The sequence below is a fragment of the Calidris pugnax genome, unplaced genomic scaffold (assembly GCF_001431845.1).
Source record: "Calidris pugnax isolate Ruff unplaced genomic scaffold, ASM143184v1 scaffold39, whole genome shotgun sequence".
Classification (NCBI taxonomy): Eukaryota; Metazoa; Chordata; class Aves; order Charadriiformes; family Scolopacidae; genus Calidris; species Calidris pugnax.
This window is the reverse complement of record NW_015090828.1, coordinates 8906886-8926456: the sequence shown is the minus strand read 5'-3', so window position 1 is coordinate 8926456 and position 19571 is coordinate 8906886. Positions and strand designations below refer to the sequence as shown.

General features: G+C 50.6%; 1 protein-coding gene across 1 annotated transcript in view; it reads left to right on the top strand.

Annotated features, from left to right (window-relative positions):
• Positions 1–19571, top strand: part of CDH23 (cadherin-related 23) — a 143843-nt gene that overhangs the window by 26902 nt on the left and 97370 nt on the right. The window contains exons 5-7 of the mRNA XM_014940541.1: positions 589–777; positions 9281–9430; positions 10496–10654. Of these exons, the coding sequence (XP_014796027.1) occupies positions 589–777; positions 9281–9430; positions 10496–10654 (498 nt within the window). The remainder of the gene's footprint in view (positions 1–588; positions 778–9280; positions 9431–10495; positions 10655–19571) is intronic.

Below are 19571 nucleotides of genomic sequence, written 5' to 3'. Positions count from 1 at the left end.
TTTAGACACATGTTGCCAAACCTATTTTAAGGTCTAAATCATCTTTTCCTCTGTTGCTCTATTTTTCTGCCCCTTGAGTAGTACTATGGGGGTTGGCTCCCTGCTCCTGGTCCCACCTCAGGAGATGGCAGAGGAGAAAATAGGGATGTGTTTTGCTCCATCGTGGCTTCCCTTATTTTGAGGACTGTCCCCCACGATTTTGGGGGTTTAAATGCTTGTGGCAGAGAAATCTCCTACTCATCCCCTAGCATGATTTTGAGTCCTGACAACCTGTTGCATGATAGGGCCAAGTGAGAACTTGGCCACGGCCACCACAAGGGACACATTAAAGTTCTGGGAAGGCAGCAGGTTTGCAAGAGGGCTGTGGGTCTGAAGCGTGGTTGAGGAGCTGGGTCAACATCTGAGTGTGTTAATGGGTTGGGGACGTGGAAAGGTGCTCAAGATTAAGGGGCGACAGCAGAACCGAATGAGCATCCTTCCTTGGCAAAGTGGAGTAAGCAAAAGCAGCGAGAGCCTCCAATCATGGTACGCAGCCTTTTACATTTATTTTTTTAAAAATAAAGGCTGCCCTGTTTTCTCTCCTTGCAGGCAACAGAGCTGAACGATGACCGCACGCCCTCCAACGCCACTGTCACCACCACCTTCAACATCCTGGTCATTGACATCAACGACAACGCGCCCGAGTTCAACAGCTCGGAGTACAGCGTGGCCATCCCAGAGCTGGCCCAGGTGGGCTTTGCCCTTCCCCTCTTCATCCAGGTGCAGGACAAAGACGAGGTGAGGTATCTCTTGCTGCAGGCACTTCTGCCCATCCCTCGTAGGGTAGCACTGGTGTGTTTCTGAGGCATGTGGGGAAGGATAAGTCGTTGATTAACCTCTGATGAGTTGCATGGTTATGTCCTGATAAATGGCCATTTTTTCAGCTCTTCCTGCTGACCTTGCTCGGTCCCCAGAGCACAGACACGGCATGTGCTTCAGTGCAGTGGGGATTGCATGGCCACTGAGAGCCAGAAAATAGGATTGTGCAGGATGCTGATTCTTGCTCACTTCCCAGGGCTCTTGTCAGGCAGTCCTCGGCTGGTCTGTCTTAAAAAAAGGAGAAGATTTTTCTGCTGGGCTCCCAGGGGACCTGTCAGGGAGGAGAAAGAAAGGAGTTCATAGAATCATAGAATTGTCTGGGTTGGAAGGGACCTTCAAGATCATCTAGTCCAACCATCAACCTCACTCTGATAAAAACCATCACTAAACCGCGTCTCTCAGCACTATGTCAACCCGTCTTTTGAATACCTCCAGGGATGGTGCCTCAACCCCTTCCCTGGGCAGCCCATTTCAAGGCTTCATAACCCTTTCCGTGTCAACATTTTTCCCCCTGAGAGAAGAGACCAACCCCCACCTCTCTACACCCTCCTTTCTCTGCCCCGGCAGGGATGTGTACTGCTGCTGTCAGGGGAGGAGGCAAGAGATACCCACTGGTGTGGGGTTGGAGGAAGCGTGGAGGGACTGGGACACCAGCTCATGGCTGCAAACGAGCCGGGAGTATTGGAGGCTTGTTCCTCCCTCGTGTTAACAGAGCTCCTATTTATTACGTGCCAGTCCATGCCACGAAGGGATTGCAGCATGTTTTCCAGCCCTGGGCTCGCAGCCTTCAATTACCCTGATTATTTGACTTGTGCAGTTCACGTTTGGCTGCTTCTGTGTGCCGGTGCCCTCCAACCCCGCCACACTGCCTGGGCTCTGCTTCAAACAAGTGCTGACACCTCATGGTGAACTTTCCAAAATCCCTGAGAAAGGCTCTGCCATCCTTATGCCTCTTGAAGCCGAGCGAGAGATGAGGGAAGAGGGTTTGTCAGAATAAATGGCATCGTGAGGATGTTTTCCTGATGCTTCAGGGTAAACGATGTGATGACACCGGGGAATACGAAACAGAACATCTCTCCTCGACCCCAAAATCCCCGTGGGTCGATTAAAAATGTGCATCTTCTAAGCTGCGTTTCCTGGCTGAAATGATGGATTTGCCTTCCCTCGGTCCTGGGTGGAGTTCACCATGTCTCAGAAAGCCTCCCAGAAACCCCATTTTTTTTTTTTTCACATGAAGTGATTATGACACAGAACTAATAATCTACTTGTGACATGATGTCACCATCTGAGAGTTATGAGTTCAGCCTGAGGAGGTGCAGATGAGCTATTAAGCAGATAAAGAGACTGTTTTTTCTTGAAAATGTCAATTGCTAATAAAGAAGATATGGATATGACAGATGCTTAGGATAGTTTCTGAATAGAGCCGCTGTCGCGCTTTCTGAGAGATGTCAGCAGATCCGTTCTTGAAGGGCATTGTAACACTTCTGTTTGTGCCAGAAGGATGAAGGATCTGTCATTATTTCTGGTTAAAAGCTCGTTTTACTGGAGTGACTCCCATTCAAGAATTCACTTTTCAGCCTTGCTAATTTTAAAATGGGAGAATAAAAAATAGCTTTGCCCTCCCGATCGCGCCAGCAAAAAATAGACTCATTCTTTTTGGTGTATTTCTTTAACTTCCTGAGATTTCCCCAAAAGAATCGGCTGAGGATTTTAAAACTGCTGAGAGAGGACCTCCTCTGCTAAGGAAGTCTGAGGGAGTTTTACTGTACACGTCTTTGGAGACCATCATATTAGTATGAATTACTTTGACTGTAGCATTATTTTCGCTGATAAGAAGCACAGGAGAGCTGATGTCTTGGAATATCTGGAGGGATAAAAATTATAAGCAATGGAGGTTTTTTTTCCTGCATTATTCTGCAGTGGATCATTCTTAATTCCCCTTGTGGATGCCGGCAACTGGATTAACTGTCAAGGTAGCACTTTTTGGGGGGAAAAAAATTGGGGAGGCTACCCAGGTGGTGAAAAAGATGTATATGAGAGAGAAGTGGGACTGCATCTGCAGCCAGCATTTTTCCAGCTCTGTTTTCCAGGCAGTGTATTTATAGAAGTCCTGAGACACTCAAACTTTCAGTTAAAAAAACTTACAGAAAGGGGAAGATGGTGATTCCTGATGGTGATTTTGGATGTTGAAGTACCTCGTGAGAGTTGCGAGGTTTTTAACAGACCACCTGGATTTGAGCTGGGCTCTCTCAGCTCTCTGTGGGTGCAGGGGTGGAGGGATGGGACAGTGAGGACAGAGGTCTTCAGGCAGGGATGTGACTGAGGACGTGGCTGACAGAAGCTATTTCGCCAACGTGGCCTTCACGCTGGAGATGACACAATTCATTTGTGTAAGGGGCAAAGGAAAACAAGATGAGAATTATACACATCTCCAGGGAGAGCAGCTAAATAAATAAATGAGAGCAGATGGATAAGGACACGTGAAATCAAAGTCTTGGGGAAGATCGTGGTGTTCTTGTTTTGTCTCCTGCCTCCCAAGCCATGTCGTTAAGTCCTAGGAGAGCCCCTTGGCAGCTTGGTTTCTTTCTCGAGCCAAACCATCAGCCTTCTCCTGGCCCCTCGGGCAAATTTTGACGCTGTTCCTTCAACCCTCACGCTTGTGATGGAGCAGCCCAGGCCTGAACCTTGCCCCACGCAGGGGTCCCATGGGGCTGGGTAGCTTTGGGGAACCTGCCTGCCCTCACACCCTGGTTGTGTCTTTGTAGAGCTGGAGAAAGGGGTGTTGGGCAGGTCTGGCCCTCGGAACACGCTGCGTGGGCTGCCCAGGCCATTAAACACGAAGGTGTTTTGTAACCAGGCCCACGCGGCCTTTTGAAATGGTGGGGTTTTTTTGGTCTTTCTTTCTTCTGGTGCGTTTCGCACCAACTTAAATGATTGCTTTTTTGAAGGAGTCAGATTAACCGATTCAGCAAAGCACTTAAAAATGTATTTATGTTGCACACAAGACCGTGCTTGAAAGCGTCCGCGTGATTTTTACCTCTGTGTTTAAGTGCCTTTCCGGAGCTAGGCTGGCATTAATGTCTCAGACAAGGTACCTAAGCAGGGTGCCTCCAAGGAGACACCCGTTTCTCCAAGTCTCTTGCAGAGTCCCAGCTGCTGTCCCTCAAATGTGGTCCCAGCTTGGCTGGAAGAGAAGCTGGCCAGGAGTGCGAGGTGGGACGGGGAGCATCTCAAGGAGGATACCCCCGGATTGAGCTGAGGTGACCCCAGATGTGGGTTTGAGGTGCAGCCAAGAGGTGTACAAATGGCTGTGCTGGTTTTGATTTTCACCTCCTCTACGCCTTACCAAAAACACTCGAGCGCAGGAGAAATAGGTGATGGGGTTTTGGAGCCAGCTTTCTGTGAACCAAGGAAAAAAAAAAGCATTAACCTCTGTGTGGCTGAGTTTCTCTCTCTGCCAAAGAGGCAGCAAACCACTTGAATACCTTTCCAAAGCCGTTCGAGAGCTTGTTATGAAAATCTGTGAAAGCTTCTGGGTATTTAGGTTGAGACACCAGAGCTGGACACCGCAGAAGACCGGTGTGTGTATTCCTACACGCTCCCAGGCTGGGGTTGGATTCTCCTCTGGCTCGTGTTGTGATAGATCAGCAGGGACGAATAAATCCCATGCGTGAGACAGAAGATTAAAGCCTTGAATTAGCCACTTTTGCAGCGAGGTTTGTTTCCAGGATTGAGAGCAAGAGCCCCCAGCTGTGGAATAAGCTTGCTTTAATTTGTGGGGGTGGGTAGCTCAGGCTGGTCTGCTCCAAGGCTGGATGAGATGAGGGTCATGGATGTCTCTCCTGGATACGCCGGTATTATAGAGCCTGCTGGCTTGATGGTGTATTTTAGGAGGAGGGCAAGGGTCTGGCTATGCAGAAAAAGGAGCAGGGCAACCTTCAGCACATCCCCCCTTTGAGGTTCCTGTGGCTGCAAGATCCACAGTGGTGTATTAAGAGAAATGAGAGCGTATTTTCCAGGGGCACGCCAGAGAAACTGGCTCTTCTGCTGCCGATTTCACTTGATTTTCCTTGACACAGTTGACTGAAGAGGAAGAAAAGGGCAGAGGCTGTCTAAAGCACAAGTATGATGGGCTGACATTTTGAAATAGTTTCGAAACAATTCTCCAAAATAAGCATATTGAGGAAGATAAATGGGGAATTTTTTTTTTTTAAAAAAAAAGAAGAAAATCCAAGCCATGGGAATAGATGGTATCTGTTGCTTAAAGCTACATCGAAGACTCACATAGGGATATGGCATGTGCCCATGCATGTGCAGGTGCAATATATGAATCACTCGTAGCATATATATGCATATGACAGACACGCACACTATAAATATGATCTACACAGCAAGGAACTGTAAAGGGGAATTGACGGCGCTCGAGTATTCTCTCCCAAAAGTGCCAGCTGCCAGTCGGGCTGAATTAGATTTCACAGGGGTTTTTGCAATACATGGAATTCACCAGCAAATTACCCTTAAAGAGGGAAAATCAATCATTTGGAGCAGAGATAAGCTGAAGGCGAGGCAGCCTCGGATTGATCCCGTCTGTGCAGGCGTGTGTGGAATTCAGCAGATAACCTGGGGAGAGCGGGGAAGGAGAAAACTCCTCCAGGAGGAGGACTGACACTTAGGATGGACAGAAAGATGGGAGAAAATGGGTGCTGGAGTGGGGAGGAGGATCGTTAAGGCGGGGCAGCATTGTGCTCCAGGCATCCTGCATCCCCCGTGACCCTAGTGAGGTCCTTAGGGATGCAGGGGACAAGTGCCTGTGCCTGGTGAGCTCTCAAATGGCTCGTCGAAGGTGTTGTGCTTTGGGTGCTGGGTCACCCAAGGGTGCTGGGAGCCAGAGGTGGCTGGCTGGGCAGCAGAAGAGAGTCAGGCAGCTCCGGAGGGACTGTTCAGAGCACTCGAGTTAAATGCCTTGAAGTGGGTGGAGAGAATAACCCTCCTTATGCCTCGTGTTTTCAAAGGAAGGATTAAGCACTATTTGTCTCTGACTAGCTAGAACCAGGCATAAAGTATCCAAGCTGTACAAAGAGGCACTAATTGCTTTTTTTCTCAAAAAAAACCAGAACAAAACAACCCCCTTTTTCTTCCCCTTCTTCCTCCGCCGTTCCTGAATTCTTTGCACTTTCTTTTCTTTGCAAACTTGCCAGAATGAGGGATATTAAACCCTCCTCAGCCTTTTTTGTAGGCAATAGCCCGTGCCTAGAAAAGTGGCTGGGAGGAAAGCTGGCGTTACGCTGGATTTTGTGCTGGAGAAAGGCAGGATTCTCCATTTTGGAAAAGAAAACTGCAGCTGAGCTTAGGATAGAGGGAACCGAAGGGAGCCCTGTTACTGAGTCAGCACAAAGAGAAGAAAACTTGAGGACCCCAGGCTGCTTGTCCCAAATGTAGCTCTCTTTGTGCCAAAAGGGATTACAAGCCACCAACCTAGCTATGCACCTCGATTATTTTAGGGAGTTGGTAGGGTTGAGGAAGGGTTGTTTGATTGTCTAGGGGTTTGGGCTTGTTTATTTGTTTTGTGGTGTTTTTTTTTTAACATTGAGTTTTTGTGTAGCTGTTGGTAAGGGATGCTAAATACCTGCTTTGACTGCTGGAAGGTCGAATAATTTCTGAAGTGGTCCCATGTGCACTGCCACGAGGAAGGGGCTGGAGGGATGGATATTGGGCACGTGGGGCTGGCAAACAGGTCTGTCACGAATCGTTCAGATATGAAGCGTTTGGGGGAGATCAATCAGGAGTGGCTTTTTTTGGAAGTTGGGTACCAGCATGAGGTTGATGCCCGTGTTTTGGCATCAGGGATGCGATGCAGATCCCATTACACGCTCTAAGGAATACACACACGAAGAACAAAGTAATAATTAAGCCCAACTACAGCTAGGATTGTCTTTTAGCTGATCTGACATGAAATTTCCATCGGTTGAGACGCTGGCTACGGCTGGGAGGAGGTTTGATTGCCAGGAAGGAGGCAGCGGGCAGCAGCCTGGAGCCACGGCGAGGGCTGTGTCCGTGGGCTGGCAGGAGATGAGAGGAGCTGGGAAACACGTGGCCCCTTCCTGGCTTTGTGCAACAGCAAACTTTCCCTCTGCAGCCTGTTTCTTTATAGCTCAATCCGTTTCGGATGTAGGGTGCGTGCAGACAGGTTCAGTATGGGAGGGTTGCTGTGATTTGGCAGGATGCTCACTAATTTTTTGCCTCTAAATAAAAAAAAAATAATTAAAAGGGAGCCAGGTGGTTTTGAGTGTTGGAAAAAACCTCAAGAAATAGAGGAGCTGGTGGGTAAGGGGTGAAAGGAGCAGGTAAAGCAGGTCATGCACCAGCAACATGCCCGTGCATCCCATCCCCATCCTCAGCACCGTGGAGATGATGCTGCCAGAGCCGGCTCATCCGTGATCCCACCACTGCACACCAGGACTTTTGGGAGCCCGGGGAGATGGAGCTTGTTTTTCTTCTTTGCGCATATGTTTCAGCTCTGGTGTTTGCTCTGGGTGGCAGGAGCAGGTAGGAAGGGGTGAGGGAAATGTAAGCAGCTTCCTGTGGCTTCCTCCGGAGCGGGGGGATACTAGCTGTGAGCCGGGCTGAGCCAGCCCCTTCTGCTGGGCAGCTGATAACAATTTGAATATTCAGATTTGCTTTCAGCCATCCGCAGGGGGCTCGCGGGCTCTGGGAACTAGGAGCAAGGAAAGCAGCATGGGGGCAGAAACAAAAAAATAATAAATAGCTGAATAAATATATAAACGGCAACTCGCGGCAGCTCTCCCGAGAGGGAGACGTATTCCCCTTCTCCAGACCTCACATGGGGAGGCTGAGGGACTTGAGGGGCTGCTAATTAGGGATGGTGGGTATCTGGAGGCTGATCTCCTTCCCCAGCTGGAGGGGAATTAATCCACCCAGCTCTCTTCCCACAAATACTTGGGTTTCTTTTGATGTTGCAACTTTTATCTCGTGCCGCCAACAAACTCGCTCCTCTCCAGCTTCTATGAAAATCCCTGGCATCTCGCTGCCACGAAAGGTGCTTTTGTCTACTGCGGGCAGGGCATCGGGCCCTGGGACAGACACCGAGGGCTCAGCAGCAGAGCTGGGCAGGAATTCCTCAATGAAATGGCTTTTCGTGGCTGGTGGAAAACGCTCGTTTGCTATGAAATGTCATCTTAAGGATAGGGTAGGAAATAACAGCTTGGGCCGTGATGCTTCCTCCTGCTGTTCCCCGTGATCCTCTGCTCCCTCCCTCCCAGGCTGTGTTGGGAAACATCCCTCACTCGTGGCAGGGTTGGCACATCCCAGTTTCCTACAAAACAGCTTTTGGAAGGAGCTGAGTCTGCCTCAAGACAGGTCCCCTTTTGTTCCCACTGTCTGTTGTCCACCAGCTGGACGTTACTGGGCTCCTGGGGTGGTGGGGGCTCTCAGGGTTTGCTTGTGTAGCTCCATGGGTGCCCTCAGGGCTCGTGGCTCTGCCAGAGATGCTCAGCTTGCCCCCAGCTCCCCGTGCTGCCAGGGGGTGCGGGAAGGAGGAGGGCAAGCAGGGATTCTGCTCGTGTTGCCGGCTCTCAGCGGTCACGCTTAGCCAGATTTTGCTATTAGTGCCCCTTCGTGCATTTAATTGGTCCCTTTTTCTGATAGGAGGGAGGTCATTCGGGGAAAATTGGAAATTCGGCTCTGGCAGCTTCTGAACTTGCTTTTCATGTGCTCTGCTGGACCGTGCTTTGCAAAGGGGCATCCGTGCCTGGAGCAAGGCTCCTGCGATGCTGCTGCTGCTGGTGTGTCGGTGGTCCTGCTGCTTTGCTGGCCAGGTCTTGGGAGAGGAGGAGTTTTCCAGTTCCTGGCGTGAGCTGTCTTACTGGGAAGAGCCCTTTGTTTGGGAGAGGCACCCGTGCTGTGGCCCCCCCCCCAGCAAGAGGTGATGGAAGCCCAGCGTGTGGTACCCTGTGCGGTGCGTGGGTTTGGGAAGGGAAGAAGGGATTTTCCCTCCAGCCGTGAGCTCTGCAGGTTTTGCCCCAGGGATTCATTCCTTTCACGGGCACATGGATTTTTGTGTAAAACGGGTGCACACGAAAAGAAGATTTATAGGAATCGTATGCATTGTACACACCCGGGTAAGTGTAATAAAATACAACAAAAGAGTGCTTAAGGTTGGTGCTGAACCCTGTGACTCGGTTAAACAAACCCAAGCAGAGAAAAGCTCCCCTGTGGCTCCGGTAATTGCATTTTTACATGTCTGAAGGCAAAGGGTTGTGCCTGAGCTGCTGGTGCTGGCAGGTTGGTGCCCAGAGCACAGGCTTTGCAGTCGGGTGGGTGGTTCTTTCCTGCACTCCCCCTACGGCCGACCCCAGGTCCTTCCTTCTTTGTCACTGTTAATCTTCCCTCTCTCCCTTCCCAGGGACCCAACAGCGTTTTCGAGGTTTACCTGGTGGGCAACAACTCCAACCACTTCATCATCTCGCCGACCTCCATCCAGGGGAAGGCAGACATCCGTGTCCGCGTGGCGGTGCCGCTGGACTTTGAGACCATCCCTCACTACGAATTTTCGGTACGGGCGCCGTGGGGACAGGAGAAATAAGCCAACAACCCTTGTGCTCCATGGGACATCCCTATTTTTTAAAAGTGGCCATTAGCCAGTGACCATTAATCTCTCTAATCCACACGATATATCTCCAAAACATTGCAATAAGACCAAAAAAATATAAAACAATAATAAAGAAAAGAAGGAGGTGGGGAAGAGGTTTGCTCTGAGCCTTCCTTCTCTTTCCAGCATCCAAAGGCTCAGCTGTAAGAGCTTAAGCGGAGTGTATTCCCTTTTGCTGTGTCACAAGGCTGTAAAAGCTTTATAGAGCATAAAACTTTGTTTTAAGTGCACCTATCAGGCACCAAAGCTCTCCCCAGCCTCCTGCTCCAGCTTTGTCCTCTGCTCTGCCTGAGCTGTAAATTCTCCAGGAAGGCAAAAGCAGGTTCGTACCACGCTGGCACTGTTAATCCTGCCAGAGGGGCTTTCGTACGCTGGTGGAGAAAGATGAGCAAAAAAACCTTCCTACTCCCGTTCCAGGCTGTGGTGGGGTGACAGGTTCCCCAGTTTGCCAGGCAGAGACTGGGGCTTCTCAGGGAAGGTGGTGTGTGGGGCGTTTGGTGCACCCAAGGGCGAGGTGACTCAAAGCTGAGCAGCTCCCAGGGAAAGGGGAATGGTTTTTTTTCTGTGTTTTGAGCATCCATGCTTTGGTGGTTAGCACTGAACGGGCTCCTCTGATGAGGGAGCTTAGGAGAGCTTAGGAGAGAGTTGTTTTCTTCATTAAGGAAGAGTAGATAACTTCATTAAGGGTAGATTGGTGTGTGGGGCGTTTGGTGCACCCAAGGGTGAGGTGACCCAGAGCTGAGCAGCTCTCAGGGAAAGGGGAATGGTTTTTTTTTCTGTGTTTTGAGCATCCATGCTTTGGTGGTTAGCACTGAACGGGCTCCTCTGATGAGGGAGCTTAGGAGAGCTTAGGAGAGAGTTGTTTTCTTCATTAAGGAAGAGTAGATAACTTCATTAAGGGTAGATAACTCTCCCAAGCTTCGCAAACAGTGTCTCCAACCCTCCCCTTTGCTTCCCCTCTCTGCCCAGCTCTTTGCAAATGAGAGTATCCCAGACCACGTTGGCTTTGCACGCGTGAAGATCAGCCTCATCAACGAGAATGACAACCGCCCCATCTTCAGCAAGGCCCTGTACAACGTCAGCCTCTTTGAGAATGCCACTGTGGGCACCACGGTCCTCCAGGTCCACGTGAGTAAGAACGTCCTGCCTGTCTTTGCCAAATCCTTGGCTCTGAAGTGCCCATCACCGAGAGATGGGATGGGGAGCCTGGTAAGGGAGCAGTGGGAGAGGCTGGTGGTGGGGTGTAGCCATCCCATGGACTTTTGGAGCAGATTCTTTGACCTTTCCTGGTCTCTGAGAAATGTGTATGTGGTTCCCACCGGAGCAGAAGCTCAAGGAGACTCCTGCACTGAAAGGTCTTGTCTGAAAACAGAAGCTTCTCCTGCACATACTGATCCCAATGGTCATGGTCTTGTTTCTCCTTCCTCCTCGCTGCATGGGATCCACCAAGTATTTCAGTTGTGGAGATGGCTTGTGTCCCATCACGTATTTATTGGCTCTCTCCTATTTTAATTCTTATGGGAAAAGATGCTCAGGTGCCTAATGAACTTGATTGCTTATCCAGTGAGAGTGAACACCCAATGTTTATCTTTCAATCTGGGTTTTCTCACTGCCTCATTTGGAGGCATCATCTTCCTCAACGAAATCAAGGTCAGTTGAGCCAATAAGAGGGTGAAGGATGGAAAAACAGGGGAATGGCTGTGTTTAGCAGAGCGTAGTATTAAATTGCTGGTGGCAGAATGGTGATACGGGAGACGAAGGGGGTGATGATAGTGGGGTGTTTCTGTAGGGCTCCTCCCTCCCACCTGGGTTGGTGGAAGCACCCAAAATCCCTGGTGAGAAGATGTATTTTCTGGGGTGTGAGGGTGATGTCAGTTGATGTTGCTGTGAGAGTGGGGCACAGCAAGAACCAGAACAAAACCCTGTGCTGAAAAACAACCTAAATATGAAGCAAGCCTCCTCTGAGATGAAAAATATCAAAGGGGGAGCATCCAAACCTCCCCGCTAGGCTTTGGTTGTCTTACCACTGCTATTGTTGGTCATAGATGAATTTGCTGTCCTCCTGGCCCCAACCTTGCCCCTGCTGTCCCGGGATGCAGCCCCTGGTAGCCCATCCACACAGGCTTTCTCATCCAGAGAATAAAAGCCCTGACAAAAGAGTTGGGTGTACGCGCCTGTGTGTAAGTGTGTTTACTCTACAAACAGATGGTGTGAAACTGTATAGAGCCCCTGAGCTGTTCCCATCTGACAGTTATTAATATTTCAAGCAGATGTTTAGCTAGTCAGGCCATCAGACACTAAACAATGAGATTGTTACTGCCTCTCCTCTTTCCCCAACTTCCAGCTATGCCAGCGTTTCGGAGCGAACGCAAAAAAAAATGCCAGGAGTTGAATCTTCTGTGATAAATCAGAATGGATGCAATTAGCGCTGAAATCCAGACTGCCCTCCCAGCTGATCCCAAACTTTTAACAGCCCTCATAAAGTACCAGCTCCTCCTGCTGCTGCCACTCGCCCTCGAGATGTAGCCCTCTGCTCCCTTCCATGGCACTGCCCGTCTGCATCGTGCCTCTCCAACTGTCCCACAGACAAAAACTCTGCTTTCCTTGCTCATAAATTCTTCCTTTTCCTTTTTTATCCCTTCCTTTCCCCATTCACCCATAGGGCTTAGGGATGGATTTTTAAAGAAAGCCCAGCCAGCACCATGGAGTGACACTTCTTTGGTGGCCACTGGATGATATCCTTGTGAAAAGGGACTTCTGTTGGCTCCCCATGCTCACGGGTACAAAATGCCCCTTTGTGCAAATAAGTGCAGGTCTTTCAGCCAGATGTGAAGCATCCTTATGTGGCTCTGTCCCCCGGTAAGGATGCCACCACCCATTAGGGTTGTGTTTCCAAGGGAAGGTGCAGGGCTGGGTGTTTGGAGAGATGCTGGATTTCCAGGATACTACAGGCAGATCAGGAGGTTTATGAGATTGGGAGGACCAGGGGAGCATGTGGGTCAGATGAGCAGTCGCCAAAGGATGGTGGAGGCTTTTCACCACGTGGAGGCTTTTCACCACAGAATCACAGAATGGTAGGGGTTGGAAAGAATCTCTAGAGACCATCTAGTCCAATCCCCCTGCCAAAGCAGGTTCAGCTGGAGCAGGTTGCACAGGAATGCATCTAGGTGAATTTTTAATATCTCCAGGGAAGGAGACTCCATAACGTCTCTGGGCTGCCTGTTCCAGGGCTCTGTCACTCCCAGAGTAAAGAAGTTTTTCCTCATGTTGAGATGGAACTTCTTGTATACCAGCTTGTGTCTGTTGCCCCTTGTCCTGTCACCAGGCACCACTGAGAAGAGCCTGACCCCATCTTCTTGTCGCTCACCCTTTAGATATTTATAAGCATTGATGAGATCCCCTCTCAGTCTTCTCTTCTCCAGGCCTAACAGACCCAGGTCTCTCAGCATTTCCTCATAAGAGAGGTGCTCCATTCCCTCGATCATCTTTGCAGCCTCTGCTGTCCCCTCTCCAGCAGTTCCCTGTCCTTCTGGAACTGGGGGGCCCAGAACTGGACCCAGTGCTCCAGATGGGGCCTCACCAGGGCAGAGCAGAGGGGCAGGATGACCTCCCTCAACTTACTGGCCATGCTCTTTTAATGCGCCCCCAGAGACCATTTTTCCTTCTTGGCCACAAGGACACATGGTCAACTTGTCCACCAAGACTATCAGGTCTCTCTCTACAGAGCTGAGGTGGGTGTAGGTGAGGGCAATCACACAATCACAGGATGGCAGGGGTTGGAAGGGACCTTCAGAGACCATCTCATCCAAACTCCCTGCCAAAGCAGGTTCTCCTAGAGCGGGTTGGACAGCAGGGAAGGGGGTTTCCTTCATGACCCAGGAAGAGCAGTGACCCTGTCCTGCCGAGCAAGGACAATCCTCACTGCCTCCCTTTCCCCGCTGCCTTCTGCTTGGCCAGCTGAAAACAGAAAGGGGAGGAAAAAAACCAAAAGAGCAAGCAGACTTCATTCGCGGTGACAAATGGCCATTCGTCTCCGCAGCATTTCAGCTCCTAATGTCAGTGACAGCGGAGAAACATTGCCTGTTACACGTATAAATCAACTGTAAAACAACCCAAAGTGCAGGCAGCTGGCAGGGACACGGACCCGCTCCCTGCTCTCCCTTCTCTGCCTTTTTCCCTTTGCCCAGAGACCCGTGGGCTTGAATACACACCCCTGCCCCTTCCTGGCCAAATCTCAGTTACTCCCCTGGCCCAGCACAGCCTTGTCCCCCATCTAACATTTGGTTTGTCTGCTCTTTGTTCGCTGTTTTGCCTTCCCTCCATCTCCCTGTCCATCCATCTGTCCTTCTAATGCTCCCCGTGAAAAGCATTTATCATATAGATTCGGGTAGTCATCTGCTCGCAGGAGAACATCTGGATAGTCCAAGCTTCACAGGAGAGGCTCCTGTGGTGTGCAGGGAGCCTGTGATATGCCCCAAGGCAGCCTTCTCTCCTTCCTCTGGGCTCTTTACCCATGTGATAAGCCCCTCAGAGCAGAGATTGCTTGTGTGTCTACTTTTACAGTGACCAGTGAGAAGGGTTCCTTACTCAAGACAGAGCTTCCAGATTGCCCCGTAACGTCCATCATTGCAGTTTGGAGTCAGGCGTGTGTTGCAACCCAACGTCCAAGCAGAGGGGTGAGCAGGCTGTCTAGGGCTCCACCATTTTTAGTAGCCTCTCCAGAGCTTCCAGATTGCCCCGTAACGTCCATCATTGCAGTTTGGAGTCAGGCGTGTGTTGCAACCCAACGTCCAAGGAGAGGGGTGAGGAGGCTGCCTAGGGCTCCATGGTTTTTAGTAGCCTCTCACCATCCAAATTCCTCTTTTCCCCTGCTCTGAGCCCTGCTGTGCAGGGAAGAGTTGGGCTGGAGACCCTCGGGGTTCCCGCACAGCAGCACGTTCCTTCTGCAAGGCTGGGGTGAAGCAGGGAGGTGACCAGAGCTCAGCCTGAAGATATGGGCAAGTTCTGCCCCAGCTACCAACAGATATTGAAATATTATTTTTTTTTTCTGAAACAACTGGCCATGAAGCCTTTTAATAACATAACAGAAAAGGTCAGAGAAAGAATTTCACACTTCTTGAGCAAGCAGGCAGCCAGTATAACTTCATGCCTTCCAGGAGCGAGAGGCACCAAGAACATACAGTGCACCCTAAATTAACTGGGGCTCTGACAACCCCCCGGCAAGTCCTGCCTGGGCAGCTGGTGGGTTTTGGTGGGTGCTGGCTTTCCTAATAACGGGGAGGGGGCTGAAGACCATGCCCTGGAGAGATGAGGTGAGCAAAGGTGCTGGCTCCAGCACAGGACAGAGGACTCAGCGATAGGAAGGACAGTGTTAGGGTGGATGAACAGCCATTCTGCTATAACCACAATCAGTGCCTGCAATGGGATTAGCAAAGATCTTCCAAAGCAGGTCCCAACAACTGGTTTTCTCCTGGGTTGAGAGGAGAAGGAGGAGAGAGGAAGGTATCTCCAGCCCCGCCTCTCCCAGCTGAGTAGCCCAGTAGCTGGAGAAAAGGATGAGTAGTTGGACTAGAAAGGCATCCACAGGTCTCAGAGGAGATGGAGGATAAATCTATTGAGGAGAGGGACAAATTAATAGGTAGATGAAAGAGGGACAGATAAAAGGGCACTGCACAAGCCTTGCAGGAAGCGAGGTCTGGCAGGAATGGTGACATTCCCAGGGCAAATCCCCTCTGCAGAAGAAGAGCAATTGTGTAGGAGCAGGGATTGAGGGGGGGGAAAGACACAGAAGCCCTGTGCCTTCTCATGGAGCACGTCAGCTGAAACAGGAGCAGAAAGAAAAGTCTCAGGGTGCCATTCCTGGTGGCCGTGAAGAGGACTGATGCTGGCCAGATGTCACATCTAGTATCTCAGGTCTCCTCTTATTCCTTTCCCAGGGAAAGAGGGTTTGAAAGTGGCCCTTGGGCTCCCATCCCATCAGCTGTGGTGGGGCTGGAAATGCCCCATGAGGAGCTCTTCTGTGACTTATGGAGGGGGAGAGGAATCCGCATTAGGTGAAGCTTTCAGCTGAGAAACTGCTCCCATCCCATCAGCTGTGGTGGGGCTGGAAATGCCCCATGAGGAGCTCTTCTGTGACTTATGGAGGGGGAGAGGAATCCACATTAGATGAAGCTTTCAGCTGAGAAACTTTTGGGGGTAAAAGAAGCTATGAAAATACGGTCTTGCTTTTGGGGTCATCAGGACCCAGCCTAGCTTCCAGTGAGCTTTCTGCAAGAGGGAGAGGAGGAGGAGCAGGGGGGGAGGAGGAGCACACCACCCTTTTGGTGATGTGCTGGGGCTCTGGCACCAGCCGTGCCCCTGGGGTGTGCGGTGGAGGGTGCTCGGCTGGGAAGGGGAAGGAAGGTGTGAGTGTGTGTTCACGCCTGTCACGCTGAGCCTGTGGGGTGCCTGGGACCTGCCACCTTGTGAAGCTGCAGGGTCTGAGTCCCCCTCCCAACCTGCCTTTGGACGCTGCTGCTCTGACAGCAGCTGCCATCAGCTGGGCTCAGCGTGGTGCCACCTTCCCCAAAGCCAGGGACCCGCACCAGCCGGGCACGTGCCTGGCTCTCCCTTGGTGGATGTATCTGCCAGACCTTCAAGAATAGGGAAGGGGCCTCAGCCGACCCAGCAGGAGGTGAGAATTAAGGGGCGGGAGGTCTCCTTAAGCTCCTCATATACCTCAGACCCGCACGGCAAAGTCCTCCTGAAAAGCTCTGATAACCAAAATCATTAAAGCCCAAACAAACCGCGAGGAACTTCTTTTTAACACAACAATGCATTTGATTTGCCTTGGAGGATGTGGAGGAAAATGGGTCTCCGGGGAAGTGTGGAAAGTAATCCTAGCTCCATGAACCCTCTTTTCTGCTTTATTTGCCCCGGTTTGGCTTGGCTGCCCGGGCTGGGGTTGGTCGCTGTGGGCTCCATCAGCCAGGAGCGAGGTGGGGAGGCTGTCCTGTAGCCCCCTCCCAGCCCACGCTCCCTGGCGAAGGGCTAGGCTGAAGAAGGGGAGATGTGGAAGGGGTTTGCAGGGAGTGCCTTACCCACCTGCCCGTCTTCAACCTCCTGGAAAAGCCTTTCACAGCAGAGGCATTAATCCCTGTGGTTCCTAACGCTCTCCTGCTGGCTCTTCCTTACTCAAGCCACGTCAGATGAGACAGCTGCCCATTCAGGCACCTCTTTCAGACCAGCAGCGCTTTAAAAATAACACAGATGCCTCCCCGGGATGGTTGTGTAAGAGGTTTGTCCCAAATCCTTGCTAAGTTCGTGACTGCCGTCTCTCTGGAACCTTATCCTCCTCACATCCCTATGAGGTTACGCTCTTTGCCTTGCTTTGGTGTCCTCCTTGCCCAGAAATATCTCTGCTCTGGGGTGGTGCTGAGTTTCTACCCCAATTGGTCTGAAGGGGATGCTAAGATGCTTTGAAACGGTCCTTCCCCCCCCCTCACATTTTTGGGCAAGCCTGCTGGCTTGCTTATCCAGAGTTATTTTTTGCAGACCCTCAGGAATAGGCTGAGCATCACCAGAAGCCCTCAGACCTCGGGCTGGAGCTACGGTGCCCGATTCAAGTAACGGACATGGACCTCAGGGTGGGAATGATTTTCTGTAGCTGGTGGTATGCAGCAAGGCAGGTAAAATAAGCACCGTGTTCCCTTGGGGCTGGGTAACCTGGATGTGTAAGACAGAAAAAATGATGCTTTCCCTTTCTTTTCTGAGTTTCAGATTATAATTTTCAGATTATTTTAGGGAGGGGGCGGGAGAAAGAGCTTCTGTCTTTTTTTGCAAATGCATTAGCCTGTCTGTTCTTATATATATGGGTGTGTGTATACATAATTTATATATATATTCTGATTCACATATATAGATTCTGAATAGTCCCTTTCTCCTGGGAATCGTGGAGAATAGTCCCTTTCTCCACGGGCTGTCCCCTCCCTGGTCATGGTCCACAACACATCCATTCGCCTGGATTCTTGTCTTCCCCCCTCTGCTACCGCGCTTCCTTGGGAGAAGCCTTGTTAGTAAGAGTCTAATGAAGTAAATGAGCTAATTAACCTTCCATTACTCTCCTCATTAAGGCAACCTTTAATTTGGTTGGCAAAGTTTCTCTCCTTTACCACCCAGCTGTCAGTTTTCTTCTGCTTCTTCGATCTCTCTTTGGCCTCACATCGGGGATGGGAAAATCGATCCCGGCCTGATTTTCTTCCCCCTTCTTTCCAGCCAGCTGTAAACGCCACTCAACAAGAAAGTAATAATGAAGTTTTCCCACCCTGGGAAGGCGAGTTGCAGACATCAATAAGCACCTATTTAAAATGCAAATCGCTTCCTCAGTCAGCTGGCAGCCTGTGGCTGGGGTGAGGTTGGCAGGGGCACGGGGATGCTGTGGTCTGTGGGCTTCTGCACCCTGTCCCAGAGCTTTGTGGTGGTCCCACAGTGGCTTTGGGTTGCTTTGGAGCGTTGCATATCTCTAGGTTTGTCCTCCTCCAAGTGCACGTGGCCAACGTGGGTGGGATGGGGCTTTGCAAACCTGGGGGGGTTTCTTCTGGTTGCCTGTGCAGCCTTCATCTCCCAACCCACCCAGCATCTCTCCATCCCTTTGGCCAAGGTACCCCCTTATGTCTGTGCAGCTGCTGCTGTCTTTTGTTTCTTGATGATCTCCAAAGCTTTTCTTTCCCCTTCTTTTTCTTGGAGAAGAAGTGAATGCAGGGGGCAGGAATAGTCTGGGATAAAAGGTGGTAGTTGTAGACCTGAGAGGAGCTGGCTGTAGCTTTGAACTGCTGGTGGGTGAGGTGCTGTGTGCCAAGGGGCTCACCTCCAGCTGGGTTTCTCTTCCATGTAGTGATAGTGACAGTGTGGACCAGTCTCGAGGGAGAGCTTGTATCACTCCAGGTTTTGGGGAGGTTGTACGGAGCAAGGAATGTGGCCAGTTGGAGCAGGGAGTGGGATGGGGAGATAGCTCACAAATCAACAGATGGATGAAAAGGCTTCCAGGGATGAGCATGCTCCTGATTTCTGCAAGGAATCAAGTGGGAGATGAACCATCCCCTGCCTCGTCTGTGGCTCCTGGGGTGCTGCCCCAGCATTAGGACTGGAGAGTTGAGCAGCCCAATGTCTTACAGGGCATGGGTGACCATGCTGTGATGGGGATAAGACAGGGCTTCTCGACCCTTTCCAGTTGACTGACCTTCTAAATTTTGCTCAGGGGCTTGAGTTTATGTCCTGCTTTGAAGGGAGTCACCTACTGCACGTGGGTCAGGAGTAGCTTGCACCTCCTCTGCCTTCCCACATGGGTATGGTGAGCACAGGATGGTCAAACACTGGGAGAAGAGGACTCCCAGGTCAGCCTCCATCCTTTCTTTCTGCTTGGAGTGAATAGAAAATGTATTGGAAAGCCTTTTCTGGAGAGGATGAACCCCAGGGACGTGGTGATGGGGGACTGCCAGACAAATGTCCAGGGCAAGCTGGGTGGTGCAGAGGGTGGACTCAGGGATGGGGAGAGGAATTTTAGGAAAGCAGGAAGGAGTCTGCAGGAAGCTAGTGGGAATATGAAATGACAGGTCATCAGCAGCTCATGGAGGTTGGAGAAGGAGGGAGACTCCCAGCTGGACATTTCTGATGTCCTCCAAGCCTGGACTTTGTCCCTCTTTCTAGCCCTTCTCCCCCTTCCTGGCCCTCACAGCTTGCCCTCCCCGTTAGCATCTTAATTGATCTTGTTGTTCTCAGTCCCCTTGAGTGCTCCGACACCCCGCTGTGCTAAAACAGAACAAAATCTCTTCCAATTTCACCACCACTTAAAAGAAAATTGAATCCTTTATCTGTAAGAGGAGAGGAAAACTGCAAATACACGAAACAGTAAATAGTTAAATAATCAAAGCAGATGAATCCAAATTGCCTGGAAAGTTAAACATGAATGGCTTGTCTTCTTCCTGCAGGCTTCTCTATAAGAAAAAAAAAAATTAAAAAAAAAAATATGCTTGCACTCCTTGTTCCTGTTAAATATTCTTATCAATCC